We start from the raw sequence: 20,647 nt of genomic DNA on the forward strand, positions 1-20,647 counted from the left end.
ATTTAAATGAGGTTCCTGACCTTCCGTGGGGAGATTCTCATTATGTCGCCGGTGAGCTGCCTGGAAAATGGGAAAATGCAATCTTGCTGCTTTCCCAATTCTCACTGCATATTGCGCCCATGTCGCTGTTCTCGCTGACGGCGAACACGAGCTAAATATTGCCCCTACTGGTTTCTATTTGAAGTGACATCGTAAGTAAATGCTGGGAGGTTTCCTCCATTTGGTATTTCAAGCTCAATTTCAGATAGTTCACATTGCCTCTAGATTGTAACAAGGTGTTAAACGGAAGGTACACGGCCGGCACGGTATCACAGTGGTTAGCACTGTTGCTTCACCGCTTCGGGGTCCCAGGTTCGATTCCCGGTTTGGGTCACTGTCTGTGCGGAGTCTACTCATTCTCACCGTGTCCGCGTGGGTTTCCTCCAGGTGCTCCGGTTTCCTCCCATAAGTCCTGAAAGACATGCTGTTAGGTGAATTGGACATTCTGAATTCTCCCTCTGTGTACCCGAACATGCTCAGAATGTGGCAACTAGGGGCTTTTCACAGTAACTTCATTGCAGTGTTAATGTCAGCCTACTTGTGGCAATAAAGATTATTATTATTATAAATGGAAAACCTGATTAAATACAAATCAAACACACCTGAGTTAACTATATTTAAAAGGTAACTTATTTTTATCTTGCAGATTGAGGGTTGGTCATGTAAGAACTTGAACAATGAATGACCCATCTCTCGGCTTGTAATGGAGCCAGCAAGTCTATCTTTGTCTCAATAAATTATTTATGTAGTTCCCTGATGAAAAGAAAATAGATGCGAGGAGTTTCTTGGTGGACCCTAATCTTAATGCTGATAGGACATTGTATCGATTTGAGTATCAATGTCACAGAATCAAAGAGTTGTGTGAGGGTAAAACAAAATTAGTTTTTGTTTCTGTTTAGGAACATCCCAAAGTATGTCACATTGCCATATAGGTGGGCTGTGTGTGGTTAACATATTCTTTTGTTTAATTTATATGTATTTTGCTCACAGAAGGGTGTTAGAGTCGTGATCAGGTGTAGGGAACAGCTCACTGAGTCAAAGGCGCAAAAGGAGTTAGCAGTCAGGCCTGCACCTTAAGCAAAGAAAATATGAACAATCATTTATCAGACGGAATGCGGGTATGGGCTCAAGCTCTTGGAGACTTCAGTTCGTGCGAGCAGAAACAAAGCTGGAAGATGAGCCTCGCTTGAAGCTAGAGGAAGAAATCTACAGTGATTCTCCATAGTGAAAGATAGTTAGCCTTGTAAAATCAGCTTGGAATAGACAGAGAGAAAGCATCAGCTAGGAGCTGTGAGTCAACTCTGGGACCAGCAGCCATACTGAAGCTGTGGGAGAAGGCTGAGAGAAGCGGTCCAAAGAGCTGAAGAGTCAACAGTCATTAAGTCTTTAAGGAAATGTTGGGAGGATCATTCGGCTAAAAGCTAATGGAAGGATCCCGCTAAAGATTGTACCTTGAAAGAGTAGTTGGAGCACTCGGGATCAGTCAAGGTGAATTCTGGAGTGCTGTGGCATACATTTGAGTTGGTTGCTGAAGAAGTGAATGAATCTTCAAGATTTTGTAAGATATGGGAACCCTCGGCAGTTAAATAAAAGTACAACCAGATTCATAGCATTTATGGTTATAAATTATAGAGGAGCTTCCTTTCTTTAATTTATATATAAAGATTTTATTGTTTAAAAAATGAAATCTTGTGGTGTAGTTCTTAGTTAATTAACTACACTGTTCCCTTGAGCTTACCTCCAAACTAAAATAGCGACAATCTCATTAGCTGCCTCAACTATGTCTTGTCCGTCCACTAGCCCGCCTGGCAAAACTTCCTTTAATACTCCTCCTGTCCCTTGGGGAGATGGTAGTGTAGTGGTACTGCCATCAGACTAGTAATCTAGCGCTAATGCACATGGGAGATGGATTCAAATCCCACCATGGCATCTGGTAGAATTTAAATTGAATTATTAAATCTGGAGTATAAAATTTACCTCAGTAGTGTGCCAATGAAACAATCATCTGGTTCACTATTTCTTGGGGAAGGATATTGCTATGAATGTAAGAAATTGGTGTGTATATATATATTGCATTGTATATATCTGGTGCAGAAGTAGTTTTAAAAGCCTGGGTTAGGATGTGTATGAACTGCTGATGTAATATTTTGTTCAAATCCTGGTTTAAAAGACAGACAGACTTTGTGGCTGCTAAAGGTGCAATTAAGTTGTTGTAAAAGTGTGGTGATAATTCTTTCAGGTTTTGCTTATGTTAACGTGGAGTGTTTTTGTTATGATTTCTGGGGCTAGATAATTAGACAATGGCCCCCTTCTGCACTGTAGATTCTCTGATATGATTCTATAATAGGGTGACCATGTGTAGTCTTACCAATGTCTTGAGGAGAAAAAAAAGGGCAGCATTGGTTAGCACAGTTGCTTCACAGCTCCAGGATCCCAGGTTCGATTCCCAACTTGGGTCACTGTCTGTGCGGAGTCTGCATGCTCTCCCCGTGTCTGCATGGGTTTCCTCTGGGTGGTCCAGTTTCCTCCCACAGTCCAAAGATGTGTAGGTTAGGTGGATTGGCCATGGTGTCCAAAAAAGTTTGGATGGGGTTACAGAGATAGGATGGAGGTGTGGGCTTAAGTAGGGTGCTCTTTCCAAGAGCCGGTGCAGACAAGATGGGCCGAATGGCCTCCTTCTGCACTGTATATTCTCTGATATGACTCAACGATAGAGTCATTGTGTTTAAGCTTAAGTAAGTAGGTCTTGAGATTTGAGTGGGATCGGATGATTTAATTAATAGAAGGAGCCAGGTCTGTAGCAGGCAGTTTAGTTCGTTCCTGGAAACTGGAAGCTGAACAATAGCTTTTGCAGAAGGCTGTCAGGGACCTGTAGGCTGTTTGCCGAAAGAGTTTCTCTGTCTTCAATCAGTCTTTCAGAAATCCCACTCTCCGGAATGACAAGTAATCCTGTGTTTGCTAACTTTATCAGTGGGTTTTGACCTGTGATGGGTTTTGCTTGATTTGGGATAGAGAAGGTATCAATTACACAGAATTTACAGTGCAGAAGGAGGCCATTCGGCCCATCGAGTCTGCACCGGCCCTTGGAAAGAGCACCCAACCTAAGCCCCCGACCTAAGCCCACACCTTCACCCTATCCCCGTAACCCAGTAACCCCACCTAACCTTTTTAGATACTAAAGGCAATTTAGCAGGGCCAATCCACCTAACCTGCCCGTCTTTGGACTGTGGGAGGAAACCGGAGTACCCGGAGGAAACCCACGCAGACACGGGGAGAAACGTGCAGACTCCGCACAGACCCAAGCCGGGAATCGAACCTGGGACGCTGGAGCTGTGATGCAACAGTGCTAACCACGGTGCTACCGTGCCCTTTCTTTTTTTGTTAAGCGTTGTTTTCTTTTATTGTTAGCATTGTTTAACTGGTAAGTAAGCTATATTTTTGGAATTAACCACCCCCCAGAAAATACTGGACATTCTCAGCGGGTCTGACAGCATCTGTGGAGAGAGAAGAGAGCTAATGTTTAGAGTCTGGATGACTCTTTGTCATAGCTAGAGAGACTGGAAATGGGGTCAAATTTATACTGTAGTTGGGGGCAGGGCCGGCCCAAGGTACCGGCAACTCGGGCAGTCGCCCGGGGCGCCATGTGCTAGGGGGCGCCAGAGACTCGGGTCCCGCGCATGCGCAGTTGGGCCGGTGCTAACCAGCGCATGCGCGGTGGCCGCCCTCCCCCAGGGTGGCCCCTTCCGCCCCCCCTCCAACACCCCCCCTCCGTCCGCCCCCCCCCTCCGTCCGCCGCCCCCCCTCCGTCCGCGGCCCCTTCGGCCCCGCCCCCCCCTTGGCCCCCCCCTCGGCCCCGGCCCCCCTCGGCCCCCCCCTCTCGGCCCCCCCCTCGGCCCCGCCCCCGAAGGGCGCCGAAGTTCAGCTTGCCCAGGGCGCCAGCAACCCTAGGGCCGGCGCTGGTTGGGGGGGTGGGGGGGGGACATGAAGCGGTGAGGCTGGAGAGGGGGCCAGTGATAGGTGGAGATGGGCAAAGATGTCGAGGACAGAAGACAAAAGGAATATAAATGGTGTGATTAAGGCGAAGAAGGGTGCCGATTGTGGCAGAACAAAGGAACCGTTGGCCAAAGTGGAGTGGAGGGAGGGGGAACAATGATGAGGGAAAGACAGATCGATGGAAGAAAATAAATTGATAGAAATAAAAATGTGGACGTGAGAGCAGGGCGGTGAGTTAAAATGGCGTGCGACAGGAAGTTCTGGGTCCTGCTTTGATTTGATTTATTTGATTTGATTTATTGTCACATGTACTGAAGTACAATGAAAAGTATTTTTCTGCAGCCAAGGGAACGTACACAGTACGTACAAAGTAGACAAAAAGAATAATCAACAGAGAACATTGAGCCGTACCGGCTCATTACCCAAACAGGCACTGGAATGTGGCGACTAGGGGCTTTTCACAGTAACTTCATACTTGTGACAATAAAATATTATTATTATTATTATTATTAAATGGTACATCGACAAACAGTGATTGGTTACAGTGCGGAACAAGGGGCCAAACAAAGCAAATGCATGAGCAAGAGCAGCATAGGGCGTTGTGAATAGTGTTCTTACAGGGAACAGAGGGGGAGTCATTGAGGAGTCTAGTAGCTGTGGGGAAGAAGCTGTTCCTATGTCTGGATGTGCGGGTCTTCAGACTTCTGTACCTTCTGCCTGATGGAAGGGTCTGGAAGACGGCAGTGTCTGGGTGGGAGGGGGTCTCTGATAATGCTGTCTGCCTTCCTGAGGCAGCGGGAGGTGTAGACAGAATCAATGTGGGGGTGGCAAGCTTGTGTGATGCGTTGGGCTGAGTTCACCACATTCTGCAGTTTCTTGCGATCTTGGACCCCGAGCAGTTGCCATACCAGGCTGTGATGCAGCCGGATAGGATGCTTGCGGACTGACCGGAGGTGTTCTGCAAAGCGGTCACCCAGTCTGCGTTTAGTCTCTCCAAAGTGGAGCAGACTCCGTTGGGAGCAGCAATGCAATAGACCAGATTGAAGGCGGAGCATGTGAAGCCCTGCCTTACTTAAAATGAATGTTTAGGGCCTGAGATGGAAATTAAATTAAATTAAAAACCCTTATTGTCACAAATAAGCTTCAAATGAAGTTCCTGTGAAAAGCCCCTCGTCGCCACATTCCGGCGCCTGTTCGGGGAGGCTGGTACGGGAATTGAACCGCGCTGATGGCCTGCCTTGGTCTGCTTTCAAAGCCAGCGATTTAGCCCTGTGCTAAACCCGAGGTAAAGGGGCTGGTGTTGTACCTTCTGCTTGGGAGGGTGCCGTGGGACGAGGGTGAGATGTTGGAAGTGAATCACAACAATTTACATTTTGTTCCTTTTTTCCAATAGATGACGACTTTTCAGTTATTCAACAAGAGATCGTTATGGTGAAATCCTGTACGCATCAAAATATAGTCGCTTATTACGGAAGCTACATCAGGTAAGAGCAGATTAAGATTAAGACTCTCATTAAGGAATTCGGAACCAGCAACAGAATCTACATAGAATGGCAGTAATTGACTGAAGAGTGTATGACCCCCCCTTCATATGTAAATTATAAGCCTGAGCAACTATGCAATGACAGTTTGCATCTATGTAGCATCTTCAAGTGTCTCAAGACCCTATAGCAGGGGTGGGCAAACTTTTCCGTGCAAGGGCCACATTCAGAAATTCACAATTTTAAAGGGCCGCATAGTATATTAATTAATAGTCCCGGTTGTAACCAATTAGCGTGCGGCATATACCTCAGCGCTTCCCCCGGCGGCATCCTGCATTTAGCCCTCTTTTTCTCTACTTTGCAAAAATGGCGCTTCACCCGGTTATGATTCTGAGCGCCTCATATAGAACATAGAACAGTACAGCACAGAACAGGCCCTTCGGCCCTCGATGTTGTGCCGAGCAATGATCACCCTACTCAAGTCAACGTATCCACCCTATACCAGTAACCCAACAGCCCCCCCCCCCCGAATTAACCTTATAAAAAAAAATATTTAAAAAAAATATAAAATATTAAAAAAAAAAATTTTTTTTTAATGACTTGATCTTGGTGGGCCGCATAAAGACCTTTGGCGAGCCGCATGCGGCCAGCGGGCCGTAGTTTGCCCACCCCTGCCCAATAGAGTAACATTATCAGACATAATTTCACAGTGAGCCATATAGGGGGCAACAGACACTCCACTTGCCTGGATGAGTGCAACTCCAACAACACTCGAGAAGCCCACACCAAAGTAGCTTACTTGATTGACACCCTTCCCACCACCTTAAACATTCACCCCCTCCATCACTGACGCCCAGTAGATGGTGGACAGGCTTTGGGGAGTTGGGAGGTGAGTTCTTCACTGTAGAATTCTCGGCTTCTGACCTGTTTCTGTAGTAGCCGCAGTACATAGAACATAGAACAGTACAGCACAGAACAGGCGCCCTTCGGCCCTCAATGTTGTGCCGAGCCATGATCACCCTACTCAAACCCACGTATCCACCCTATACCCGTAACCCAACAACCCCCCCCCTTAACCTTACTTTTATTAGGACACTACGGGCAATTTAGCATGGCCAATCCACCTAACCCGCACATCTTTGGACAGTGGGAGGAAACCGGAGCACCCGGAGGAAACCCACGCACACAGGGGAGGACGTGCAGACTCCACACAGACAGTGACCCAGCCGGGAATCGAACCTGGGACCCTGGAGCTGTGAAGCATTTATGCTAACCACCATGCTACCCTGCTGCCCATGGCTGATGGCTGATTAAATGGATGATTCCAGTTCAGTTTCTGGTCAATGGTAACCCCCCCCCCCCCCAGGATGTTGATACCATCACCTATCATGTCCAACCATGCCTGCATTGCCTCCTGCTCCTCACCATCGTTCCACCTAGTTTCTATGTATCTTTTTCATCCTTACGTTCACAATTCCGTGAGGGACTTTGTAAAAAATAGTGTGAATAGTTGCTCTAATGACTCTGTAGTAGACATACCCTACCAGAGGACACCAGAAAAGTTGGCAGAGGCGGACAGTTAAACAACACCATCTCTTGATCTTTTATCTGTATACAATTATTTATGACCTGTGTTGTCTGATGGGAAGTCTATATTATCTTTCATTAGGTCCAACAAGTTATGGATTTGTATGGAATTCTGCGGAGGAGGATCACTGCAGGATATTTACCATGGTAATTCCAGCTTTATCATTTTAAACATTGACATCTTTCCAGAAACCCATGCACCAAAATCTTGGAATTGCAGCATTTGAAACGCATCCGGTACTATTGGCCACAGGCTGGGGAAAAGGAGTCACTGATTGGCCCACTCATACTGCTGACCTCTAACCTTTGACCTTGAACCTTGACTCTCTGATTGGCAGGAATGCTGACAAAGGAAACCAGGTTAGGAGATCTGAACATAAATAGTGGGATTCAGACATTATCCAAGCACATAGGTTTATCGCAGAGAAGTGAGTCCATTCAGGCCATCCTGTTTGTGCTGCCCCTTCGCTGGAGCACCATTGTTCCATTCTCTACCTATCCCTGTGTGTTCCTCTGGTTTTAATATTTATCCAATTTTCCCTGAAAAGATGGAATGGTCTCTGTCTCTACCATTCCCTGTGGAAAATATCCGCCTCTCCTGCTCTCTGTGCAAAGAAATTTCTCTTAATCTCCCTCCTCCCTTTCGGAGGCAATTTTAAATTGCAGACCCCTCACCACTGACCCTCCCGCCAGAGGAAATATTCCTTCCCTAATTGCCGCCTCAAATTCCTTTCTAATTTTTGAAACCTTTCAATCAAGTATTGGCTCTCTCAACTCCTGTAGAAACAGTCACAATCAAGCCTTTATTCACAGGAAACTTAACTAGTTTCCCATTCCTGGTCTCAATAGGTTAAAATTGCTCCCATTCACTCACAGAAACCCAATGAGTCTGCTCTGATTTCTATTCATGCCCATTGTAAAGGACCACATCAAGCCCAATCCTTTCTCATTTATTCCCATTGTATCGAATCGTTTCCTGTTGAAAAGTATTCTGAGAGGGCTTGGCAGGGTAGATGTTGGGAGGATGGTTCCCCTGTCTGGGGAGTGTCGATCTAGGGGACGTTGCCTCAGGATAGGAGATCAGCCATTTTGAACTGAGATGAGGAAAGATTTCGTCACTCGGAGTTCTGAAACATTGGAACTCTCGACTCCAAAGGATGCTCCGTCGTTGAGTACATTAAAGTCGATAGACATGAGGGGGGATCAAGGGATATTGGGATTGGGAGGGAAAATAGAGTCCTTTCTTCTTGGGCAGTCCCTTGGGAGTGAAGATGATATGCTTCCATTGCAGTCTGATGGGTACGGAGGAGGTCGAGAAGTCTATTATGTGATATGCAGTCCCTGCCACAGGGAGGGCTCGTAGGGCTGGGCAGTGGTTGGAGGTTTGTGCACTTTCATCTCCACCTCCACTCCGTCTCTGTATGCCCCCGACTAAGTTTCTCAATGCGTTCTGCGCCTTCCCAAATAAAGTTTCTCCTTTTTGGTCAATCATAAACTAGGGTCTCCCATGAATCGACAGGGAGCACATCTCTTAAAATATTTTCCACTACCTTCCTGTTGGGACTGAGTCCCGAATAGGACAGTTGTTTTGGGAGTCTGGTATCAGGCATGTCCCATCCAGCAGAGTTAGTTTTGAGTGATTAGTGCCTCAATGCTGGACTTGTTGGCTTTGGAAAGGAAACTGTGGACGGCCTATCTTGGATTTGGAGGGTTTTGCGAAGGTGATGATCCTTTTCCAGTGCTATGGGGTGCATGCGCTGCCCTGCTGTCTACAGCTGTGAAGTGCAGGAGTCACTGTTGCCCAGTAAACCATGCCGTGCTCTCCCTAGAATAGAATTCCTACAGTGCATAAGGAGGCCATTCAGCCCATCGAGCCTGTACCGAGAGCACCCTGCCTAAGCCCACTCCCCCGCCCTACCCCGTGACCCACCTAGCCTGCACATCTTTGGACTGTGGGGGGGGAAACTGGAGCACCCGGAGGAAACAAACCCACCGTTTGAGATGCCGGTCCTCAAATATTCTTCAGCTCAGTTGGCTGAAGGTTAGAACATAGAACATTACAGCACAGAACAGGCCCTTCGGCCCTCGATGTTGGGCCGAGCAATGATCACCCTACTCAAACCCACGTATCCACCCTATACCCGTAACCCAACAACCCCTCCCTTAACCTTACTTTTAAGGACACTACGGGCAATTTAGCATGGCCAATCCACCTAACCCGCACATCTTTGGACTGTGGGAGGAAACCGGAGCACCCGGAGGAAACCCACGCACACACGGGGAGAATGTGCAGACTCCACACAGACAGTGACCCAGCCGGGAATCGAACCTGGGACCCTGGAGCTGTGAAGCATTTATGCTAACCACCATGCTACCGTGCTGTCCCAGTTAAACTGGCACAGAGAGACGATGATGAATTACATTGCCATCAACAAGAAGAGGCTCCCAAGACTGAAATTTGTCTACACCAATTGAATTTAATTCCCTGGGAGGGCAGAAATTGTAATTGGGCTGGATTCTCTCTTTCACCATGCCGGACGTCGGGCGGAGAATCCAGCAACGGGCAAAAGCGGGGAGCCAATCCCGTTCCGATGTCTGGTCCCTTGCTGGCGGAGAGTTCCCGCCAGCGGGAGGGTGCATTCTATTAATGGGCCGGGCACCGTATTCTCCAAGCCTGTATGAGACTCTGGTCCTCGGAGCCGAGATTCACGTGAGTGAGAATTGGTGCAGGTAATTACAAACATGGCCTAGACGAGTGGACCTCGCAATGGGCCAAGCAGGTCACTCTTTAAGGGAGTTGCCCCCAAAGTCCATCATTCCGGCGCCTGTTCGGGTACACAGAGGGAGAATTCAGAATGTTCAAATCACCAGAGAGCACATCTTTCGGGACTTGTGGGAGGAAACCGGAGCACCCGGAGGAAACCCCCGCAGACACGGGGAGAACGTGCAGACTCCACACAGGTAATGACCCAAGCCGGGAATCAAACCTGGGACCATATAATCATAGAATTTACAGTGCAGAAGGAGGCCATTCGGCCCATCGAGTCTGCACCGGCCCTTGGAAAGAGCACCTTACCTAAGCCCACAACTCCACCCTGTCCCACTCCTCCACCCTAACCCCATAACCCCACCAAACCCAACCTTTTTTTGGACTCTTAGGGAAATTTAGCATAGCTAATCCACCAAAGTGATCCCAACCGGGAATCGAACCTGGGACCCTGGAGCTGAGAAGCCCTAGTGCTAACCACCGTGCTACCACGATCTCCCTAAATGACTGGAACAGGCAAGCTAAAGATGCCATTTTAGCGAGAGCATTTTTGTTAGTGTAGAACTTTGTTTAACACTGCAGTGTAGCGTTAGTGTAAAAGCTTAACAGTAGCAAGTCCACAATGACCCCTCCGCGTGTGGCGACGAGAGGATTTTCACAGTAACTTCATTGCAGTGTTAATGTAAGCCTACTTGTGGCACTAATAAAGATTATTACTATTACCTTCTACATCTTTTCCCCTTTCCCCCTTTCCTGCATCTGTGGGCCTCGGCCCTCTTCACCCCCCCCCCCTCGATTTTAAAAGCGGTCAATTGTCACCTAAGGGCACACTGGAGATTTACAGACATTTCTGGTCCAATGTGTGTGTGGTTGCGTTGTATTTTTCATACTGATGTGTTGAATAAATTATGGGCTAACCAGAGGCCAGCTTTCTGATTGCTTGTGTTTGTGGTTTCTCAAGAGTTCTGCTTCTGTTAGGCCAAATAAGTCTTAATTTTGCACACGATCTAAAATTAATGTGAGGGGGGGGGGGGGGGCTACTGCTCTTTGAATGGATAAAAACATCTTGTTTTGAAAAAGTCAGAGTTGTGTGAAGGTGCAACGCTTCACGACTCCCATTTGGGAGAGGACATGTACGCACCACTTCACAACTGGTAGAATCGCTCAATCTACCGGAATATCTGAGCCATTGAACGGCCTGATAATGCAAAGGAACTGAAATAGCGAGCTCCAAACTGACGGACACTAAATTACTGAGGAGACAAGTTCCTCAGAAAATCAGTGGACACGGCAGGCAATTTGTGCACAGCAGGATTCCAAAGTAATGATTTGATGACTGACCAGTTAACCTGCTTCTAATGCTGTTGGGGGGAGGGAGGAATGTTAGGCAGTGTAGGATAATCAGTGGACCAAAGACCCAATTCATGTGCTATCGATTTGAGTTTAGATAAGACGATGGTGTATCGATTACGGGTGAAGACTTTCAGAAAGTGAGTAGTTTAAGTACCCGGTGGCAGAAATGAAAATTAAGAAATGAATCCACCCTGGTTGGAGTGATTGGAAGAACTGCAATAGAGTGTCATGTGATAGAAAAGTACGGGGCAGCACAGTGGTGCAGTGGTTAGCACTGCTGCCTCACGGCGCCGAGGTCCCAGGTTCGATCCCGGCTCTGTGTGGAGTTTGCACATTCTCCCCGTGTTTGCGTGGGTTTCGCTCCCACAACCCAAAGTTGTGCAGGCTATGAAAAATGAAATGAAAATCGCTTATTGTCACGAGTAGGCTTCAATGAAGTTACTGTGAAAAGCCCCTAGTCGCCACATTCCGGCACCTGTTCGGGGAGGCTGGTACGGGAATCGAACCGTGCTGCTGGCCTGCCTTGGTCTGTTTTAAAAGCCAGAGATTTAGCCCAGGCTCGGTGGATTGGCCATGTTAAATTGCCCCTTAATTGGAAAAAAATTAATTGGGTACTCTCAATTTATTTTAAAAAGTGATAGAAAAATACTGCTGAAATTGAAGAGAAATATACAAGACCGTTCTGAGGCCAGCTTTGTTATATAGTGCAGAAACTTGGGAAACGGCAACCAGATACTAATCAGATGAGGACGCAGAGATATGGAGTGATGGGAAAGGATAAGATCAGGAACCAGCACATCAAGGGGGCCAGTGAAGATTGTGGAAGCATCGAAGAAAGTAGCTGAGAAGGGATTGAAATGGTTAGGTTTATCTGTTGTGGGGAGAGAGAGAGAGACTAAGTGTGATGAGGCAACTGATGAAGATGGAAGTGGCAGAAAGAAAGAGAATGCTCTGCAACATTGCTGGAAGGATACAATGGCAAAAGACTTCAAAGCAGCGGGATTGGAAGGTAAATAGTTGACTGACAGGAGGAGATAGAGAAGGATGATCGATCAGCATTGTGGCATCCAATGCCAAGCAAAATTGGAGAAATTGAAAGAAGAAAGTGAGTTACTGAGGGAGATAAGGAGGTGGGTGACTTGAGAGTGAAGTGAGTTGCTGAGAGTGCGAAGGAGGTATGTTATTGAGGGTGAGTGAGCGGTGAATTACTGAGAATGTGAGAAAAGGGAGTTATTGGACCAGCTCATAGGTCCCTGGGCTGTGTCAGTGTTTTGGAGTCACTGGTCTGATGACCGGGCAGCACGGTAGCATAGTGGTTAGCACAATCGCTTCACAGCTCCAGGGTCCCAGGTTCGATTCCCGGCTGGGTCACTGTCTGTGCGGAGTCTGCACATCCTCCCCGTGTGTGCGTGGGTTTCCTCCAGGTGTTCCGGTTTCCTCCCACAGTCCAAAGACTGTGAATTGGCCATGCTAAATTACCCATAGTGTCCAAAATTGCCCTTAGTGTTGGGTGGGGTTACTGGGTTATGAGCATAGGGTGGAGGTGTTGACCTTGGGTAGGGTGCTCTTTCCAAGATGGGCCGAATGGCCTCCTTCTGCACTGTAAATTCTATGACTGGTCCTTTGGATAAATATAATGATATGGACTTGGGTATATAGGTAAAATTTCAAAGTTTGCAGATGATTGAAAATTTGGAAATCGAGTAAAGAGTGAGGGAGATGGTGGCAGATGTCGGGAGGACATAGATTGTGAAATGGGAGAGCCCATGGCAGATGCAGTTTAATGCCGAGATGCCTGGAGTGATGCATTTTTGTGAAGAAATCGAGCCAGAGGCAACAGAATCTGAATGGTTCAATAAGAAGGTAAGAAATGGAAGCAGAAGCAGGCCATTTGGCCTGTCAAACATGAAATGAAATGAAATGAAAATTGGTTATTGTCACAAGCAGGCTTCAAATGAAGTTACTGTGAAAAGCCCCTATTAAAATCCTGGTTAATCCTAAAAGTGGGTGCAGGAACAGAGGGACCTGGGCTTTCACATACACAAATCTTTCAGGTGGTAGGACAAGATCGAACGTCTGTTTGGAAAATAAACATATATATGTTGCATAGTTTTATAGACACAATGGGTTAAATCTGGATTAAATCTTCGTGATTGATGAGACATCATCCACTAGACGGTACCTTGGATATTGGAGCCATAGATCCAGGTAACATTACCAGCATCGATCACTGTGGCCTTAACGGGAATGAAATAGGGAAACTCAGGTAAAGAAATAAAATGTAAATGTGTGACACCAGCTGTGATTGTGGCTTATGGATGTGAAACTGAATACTTCCCCTTATTTCTGATAGCACAAAGACCTTTTGTAACGGCCGAGTAACCAGCGGTAACTTCTCTTTTCTCTTCTTCCTGCTAGTAACTGGCCCACTCTCCGAGTTACAGATCGCTTACATCAGCAGAGAGACGCTACAGGTGAGAGAGGCGTTGCTGAATGGTTTGATGACTTGCAGTGAGATAGACGCAGCAAAGGGACCATGTTTGTGATTTTGTCTGTCCTTGACTCATCTGAAGGAGACCACCTCCACCATTTCGCTCACCTGTGTATGTCACGCAAAGGACATTTTCTGACTTGTAAACTATCAGAACGCCCGAGAAAAATCATTGCATTCCACCGAAACCACTCAGCGAATGTGCAACCTGCCCTATGGGTCCGTTTAATCGTCGACATCTCGCCAATCCTGAAAGGGAGCGAAGCCAGAATATGTGTTCTTCCTCCACACATTTTGTTTCCACAATGATCTTTTGTCCTCTGATGGCAAGCCTCGTGTAAGGGTCCTTCTGCTATTTCCCTTTTATTTTTGCTGTTATCACCTTGACCCTGGATGCTTAATGGACATTTATCTTTCAGTTGAGCGGCAGAGGGAAAGAAGAATTCAGGGCGTTGCAACATAGTCTTGGACAACAAGACGCAGACTTTTCGGCACCCGAGAGATGGGGGGGACAGGTTTTGGTGGCCAATGAATTGGCCAAAAGGCTGTATTCTGCCCGGTAACAGGTGGCGATTCCTGCCTGAGTGGGATGATTTTCAGCGACTCGCTCTCGCTCTCTCTCTCCGCGTGCCGCACGCGGGTCGGAGAAACCCACCCCCTTTTACTTATAATTTTCACCCCATACTCCCCTCTGTGTTTGTCTGTCTTGTGTGTGTCGATAATAGTTAACCAGTTGTATTTGCTGCATATTTCATTCTAGTTCTTGTTAGAAATACAAAGCAATTGTGTTTAAATTCACAAACCTTGTGGCTGTAATTATTGGGCAGCCAAGGGGTAAAGACGTTCGTAATTTTTCTAAGAATTATTGATTAATTCAATTGTGTTGTGACTCCAGGTGAAGTGGGGCTGGAATTGTCTGCGCACTAGTCCAGGTTGGCACAACACTCGCCTCTCTGTCGGTAGAAGCCCAGCAATAATCGTTCATACTGTACAATAGTGTAATGGTTATGTGACTGGATCAAATTCCACCATGGAAATTTGGTTATTTATATCTGTTCTGTCTGTGGGACGTTGCTATTCATCTTTTCGCTGCTGTGTTCTTAATGTTACAACAGTGACCTTATTTCAAAAGTAAGTTGACTGCATGCATCGCGCGTTGGATCCATAGAATCCCTACAGTGCAGAAGAAGGCCATTCGGCCCACCAGGTCTGCACCAACCCACTGAAAGAGCACTCAACCTAGGCCCCATCCCCATAACCCTGCGTATTGATCATGGCCAATCCACCTAACCTGCACATCTTTAGATTTGGATCAATCACCCTGTAACCGTCTGAATTCTACATTGTGCAACCTCTCCTTGTAATTTAGTCCTTTGAGTGCAGCTATCATTCTAGTCCGCCTATGCTTCGCAGCCTCCCAGGTCACTATGTCCTTCCTATGGTGTAGTGCTCAGATCAGACATCCCAAGTTGTGAATGTCTGATATTGACAAGATAATTTGTTGATTGAGGGATAAATGTTGTTCGAGACCCTGAGGAGAACTCACCTGGTCTCCTTTCAAATGGTGTGATGGGATCTTTAATGTCCACATGAAAGAGCAGTCGGAGCCTTAGTTTAACATCCCATGCAAAAGCCAGCACCCCCCCCCCCCCCCCCCCCCCCCCCCACAAAAACAGTTTGCCACTCTCTCAGTACAGCCGTGAAGTGTCAGGCTAGATTATGCACTTAAATCTCTGACATGGGACTTGAACCCACAATTTACAGGCTCAGTGGCAGGAATGTTACCTTCTGAGTCAGGCACAATATAATTGGCTACCCAACGTTGACTGTGACAAACTGACGCTGTCCCCAGCATCATTTCGGCTGAGGTAGCAAAGACAACTTGCGGGTGAGCCTAACAAGAGCCACGGTAGTGGCTGAAGTGCGAACTCTGGCACAGACCCAATGTACTGAATGACCTCCTTCTGTGTTGTGAACCTCTATGAATCAATGCCTGAGGAGGGATGGTAAGAGAACGGGGCAAAATATTAGAGTTGACCTATAATTTAAACTATTTTGTACTTTGCTTCCCTGTAGGGTTTGGAATATATGCACAATCAGGGGAAGATACATCGAGATATCAAAGTAAGTCATACCAGCATCAATTTTTATTGGGTTTATAATCTGTTCCTGGACTTACCCAAGGTCTAGATAAATATAAGTTGTTTTTTTTTATAATTTTAAGATGGTTACAGAGTTTTTCAAAAATAAATTTAGAGGACCCAATTATTTTTTTCCAGTTAAGGGGGAATTTAGTGTGGTCAATCCGCCTACCCTGCACATCTTTGGGTTGTGGGGGTGAGACCCATGCAGACACGGGGTGAATGTGCAAACTCCACACGGACAGTGACCTGGGGTCGGGATCGAACCCAGGTGCTCAGCACCATAGGCAGTAGTGCTAACCAGTACACCAATGTGCCGCCCTGGTGACAAGAGTTGAGAGGAATTTCAAGGAACAACCTGCTCTGCTGTGCCACCTGGTGGCCAAAGTTGGTGACTGCACTGTGACGTTTACATAGAAATATTGAATGGGAAATGTAGATACTGCTGCTAATTATATTGCTGACCGTTGACAGAAAAGATGAAATATGGCAATAGAAAGTGACATTTGTGACAAGACATGTACGGCCTTGTACAAGCTTTTAATTGCACATTAGTCAATATATTACGGTATTTGACCTGAGTTATTAAAGAGGAGTGAGCACTGGGCAAGGCATTTCAGATTAAAAGACATGGATAACATTAACTCTAAATTCAGAGCTGTGCCATTCAGGGATAATGTCAGGAAGCACTGTGTTCCTGTTTAATTTAGATTATAAATATATTAATACATTTGCTGTTGTAAATTATATTTTAAATGTGTCAGGTATACTAACTGACCTACTGTGGTGTTACACATGGGTAATTAGCCATCGCCCATGAGGGACCATAGACATCTCTCGCTGTTAGACAAAGGGTAATGGTTATATAGCCTGTGGGAAACCACTCCACACTACATCAAGCATGGGTTACTGCAAGAAGGAGGGTCTCCATGAACTACCACAGACATACAGACAATGTCCCAGACACCTTCATCACTGTTCCTGGGTGTGTCCTGTCTCACTGACAGGACAGACCCAGCAGAGGTGGAGGCACAGTGCTGTACAGTCGGGAGGGAGTTGCCCTGCGAGACCTCAACATCGACTCTGGACCCCATGAAGTCTCATGGCACCTGGTCAAGCATGGAAACCAGCCGCTGATTACCACGTACCGTTTCCCCCTCAGCTGATGGATCAGTACTCCTTCACATTGAAAAAACACTTGGAGGAAGCATTGAGGGTGGCAAGGGTGTAGAATATGCTCTGGGTGAGGGGACTTCAATGTCCATCACCAAGAGTGGCTGGGTAGTACCAACACAGACCGAGCTGGCCGGGTCCTAAAGGACAATAGCTGCTAGACTGGGACTGCAGCAGGTGGTGAGGGAACCAATAAGAGGGATAAGGCCTCATCCTCACCAATCTGCCTGCCGCGGGTCCATCTGTCCATGACAGTGTCGGTAGGAGTGACCACCGCACAGTCCCTGTGGAGACAAAGTCCCGTCTTCACATTGAGGATACCCTCTATCGTATTGCAGGAGCCAGGAGGTTAACCCTGGTTCACTGAGTACAGGAGGGCATGCCAGGAGCAACAATGGGCAGACCTAAAAATAAGATGCCAACACAAGACTACTTGCGTGCCAAACGGCATACGCAGCAAGTAATCGGCAGAGCTAAGCGATCCCACAACCAACGGATCAAATATAAGCTCTGCAGTCCTAACACAGCCAGCAGTAAATGACGGTGGACAATTAAACAACTCATTGAGGAGGAGGCTCCACAATATCCTCATTCTCAATGATGGAGGAGCCCAGCGCAAAAGACAAGGCTGAATCATTCGCAGCAACCTTAAGCCAGAAGTGCCGGGTGGATGATCCATCTCGGTCTCCTCCAGAGGTCCCCAGCATCACAGATGTCAGTCTTCAGCCAATTCAATTCACTCCACATGATTTCAAGAAACAGCTGAGGGCACTGCCTTTTGCAAAGGCCTTGACAATATCCCGGCAATAGTACTGAAGACTTGTGCTCCAGAACTTACTGCACCCCCTAGCCAAGCTGTTCCAGTACAGCTACAACACTGGCATCTACCCGGCAATGTGGAAAATTGCCCAGTTGTGTCCTGTACACAAGACACGGGGCAAATCCAACCCGGCCAATTACCGCCCGATCAGTCTACTCTCCATCATCAGCAAAGTGATGGAAGAGGTCATCAACAATGTGATCCAGTGGCACGTAGGGCAGCTCAGTTTGGTTTTCGCCAGGGTCACTCCTCTCCTGGCCTCATTACAGCACTGGTTCAAAAAAGACAACGGCAAGTTGATGGATTGGGCAGACAAGTGACAAGCCGCCCAGGACAAAACAGCCCCGTTTGATTGCTCCCTCCACCACCGACAAACGGTGGCAACCGTGTGTGCCATCTACAGCAGGCGCAGCAGGAACTCACCGAGGTTCCTTAGACAGCACCTTCCCAACCCACGCCCACTGCTGTCTAGAAGGACAAGAGCAGCGGATACCTGGGAACCCCACCACCTGGAAGTTCCCCTCCCAGTCACTCACCATCTAGACTTGGAAATATATCGGCCGCTCCTTCACTGTCGCTGGGTCAAAATCCTGGAACTCCCTCCCTAACAGCAGTGTGGGCGTACCTACATCACAGGGACTGCAGCGGCTCAAGAAGGAAACTCACCACCATCCTATGAAGGACAACTAGGGATAGGCAACAAATGCTGGGCCTAACCAGCCTACATCCCGCAAACTAAATTTAAAAAAGAACCCATGCCTGGGTTTTTTTGGGGTACTATTGTCCGACTCTATTTAGACATAGCCAGACATTGCTAAAAGCATTCCCCACCCCCTTATCGGGGGAACTCCTATTCTGCCGGAACCATGGGGTAGTTAATCATCCCTACTCCGTAGGACCTGTGCGGGTTACACTATCCCTCCACAAGGTCCGAAGAATCTTCCGAAGACCGTGGCAGGGCATCGTGCACCCGAGGTGCTGGATTGGGTGGCGTGTATCGAGAAGGTGAATCACCGTGAATCCAAGGCTCTCCCATTGGTGACCCCCCTGCGTTTCCACCTCAGTCAGATCGGCGTCTTGACCCCCTTGGGTTCCGCTGTGGCCCAATCAGGCAGCGCGTGCAGTTTTAGAAGAAGTTTACGAGGACGAGGAACGTTCCGAAGAAGCAGTCACCTGGACTGAAGGTGGTTAAGGTGCTTTCGTATAATCCGACCCAGGGCTTGTACCTGGTGGGAACCTGGCCCTGTCTGGCGGAGGTCAATGCCGAAGATCCACTGGACACCGTTGGTGAAGTTTCGAAAATCTCCGAGTCACCTGGTACAAAGTGCCGGAAAGGTTGTTGTCGACTGGGTTGATGCTGCTCCTGGTTGTGGCATACCTACGTCTGAATAAATCACACTAAGATACCTGCCCATCACTAGTTCCACAGGAGCTACCTCAGTCACTGACTAAACAAGAAACAAGCCAGACTGGTCTCCATCGATCCTGAAGACTGTTTCTTGAGGCCCCGTTTAAACGTTTGCACCACTCGCTCCGCTAAACCAATAGAAAGGGGCTGCAATCCCGGAGAACTCCTCCCTCGTTAAATGAGTGCTGTTATTAGTGACAGGCACTTCAGGGAGGTCCAAAATGGTGAAGGTAACTTCACAATGGTTGCCTTGGGCCTTGGTTCCCGTCATCGTGTGCACTTCAAGCCACTTCGAATGGGCATCATCAACAAGAGGAAGAGGCAAAGTCTGCGTGTAACCACGCCAAGGCCATTCCAAATGATGTAGGGGGCAGGCAGCAGGAACTTTTAAATGTTTGGTAAATGGAGCATTGTTAGGCCATCTTCTCAACGTCCACGTCAAGGCTGGGCCACCATACATTTTTTTTTTGATTTTTGTTTTTAAATTTAGAGTACCCAATTATTTTTTCCAATTAAGGGGCAATTTAGCGCGGCCAATCCGCCTACCCTGCACATCTTTGGGTTGTGGGGGTGAAACCCACGCAGACACGGGGAGAATGTGCAAACTCCAAACGGACAGTGGCCCAGAGCCGGGATTCGAACCTAGGTCCTCAGCGCCGTAGGCAGCAATGCTAACCACTGTGCCACCGTGCTGCCTGGGCCACCATACATAACTGCGTGCCAAAATATTCATCCTGGACACGCCGGGATGTCCATTGTGAAGGTCTTTTAACTCCTGCCCTTTTTCTAGGCTGACCATGCACATACCCCAGAGCAGGACTCCATCCTCTACGCTTAAGCTCAGACAGCTTGGAAGAAAATGCCCTTAACTCGCCTGGGAGTAATCGATGCTGACTGCCGTATAAGTACCCAAATTCAGATAGGATCGGGTCCGTCACGGTCCACTCACGGATCCGCGATACTGTGACAGGCAAGGAGTCCATGATCGTCCAAGTCGTGACTACCTCGATCATCCTGGGTGCTGACAAATGGCCAGTTGACAAAGGCAACGGGCTGTGCATCGGCCTTTGCGATTTGAGTCCCCAGCCAGCCTACGTTCGAAGGAATACTCGTAGACAGCCAGTAACAGGACCCAGCGCTCGAACCACGCGGAGGCAATGGGACTTTTTAATCCTCCATGAAAAGCCAGAGCAAAGGCTTATGGTCCATTTCAATAGCAAAGTGGCGGTCACAGACATATTGGTGAAAACGATTCGCTGCGAAGACTACCGCCAGACCCTCCTTCTCAATCTGTACGTACTTCCTTCCAGCTGCGAGCAGCGTAAGGGAGGCGAAAGTAATCAGACGTTCCCTCCCATTCTCCATCCGGGGGGAAAGGACAACCCCAGTACCAC

General features: G+C 47.6%; 1 protein-coding gene across 1 annotated transcript in view; it reads left to right on the top strand.

Moving 5' to 3' along the window:
• The window catches only part of LOC119957855 (mitogen-activated protein kinase kinase kinase kinase 5-like), a 180,459-nt gene that overhangs the window by 66,259 nt on the left and 93,553 nt on the right, over positions 1 to 20,647 (top strand). Inside the window, exons 3-6 of the mRNA XM_038786010.1 lie at positions 5,426 to 5,516; positions 7,183 to 7,247; positions 13,639 to 13,694; positions 15,788 to 15,835. Of these exons, the coding sequence (XP_038641938.1) occupies positions 5,426 to 5,516; positions 7,183 to 7,247; positions 13,639 to 13,694; positions 15,788 to 15,835 (260 nt within the window). The remainder of the gene's footprint in view (positions 1 to 5,425; positions 5,517 to 7,182; positions 7,248 to 13,638; positions 13,695 to 15,787; positions 15,836 to 20,647) is intronic.

This window comes from Scyliorhinus canicula, chromosome 27 (assembly GCF_902713615.1).
Source record: "Scyliorhinus canicula chromosome 27, sScyCan1.1, whole genome shotgun sequence".
NCBI classification, from domain to species: Eukaryota; Metazoa; Chordata; class Chondrichthyes; order Carcharhiniformes; family Scyliorhinidae; genus Scyliorhinus; species Scyliorhinus canicula.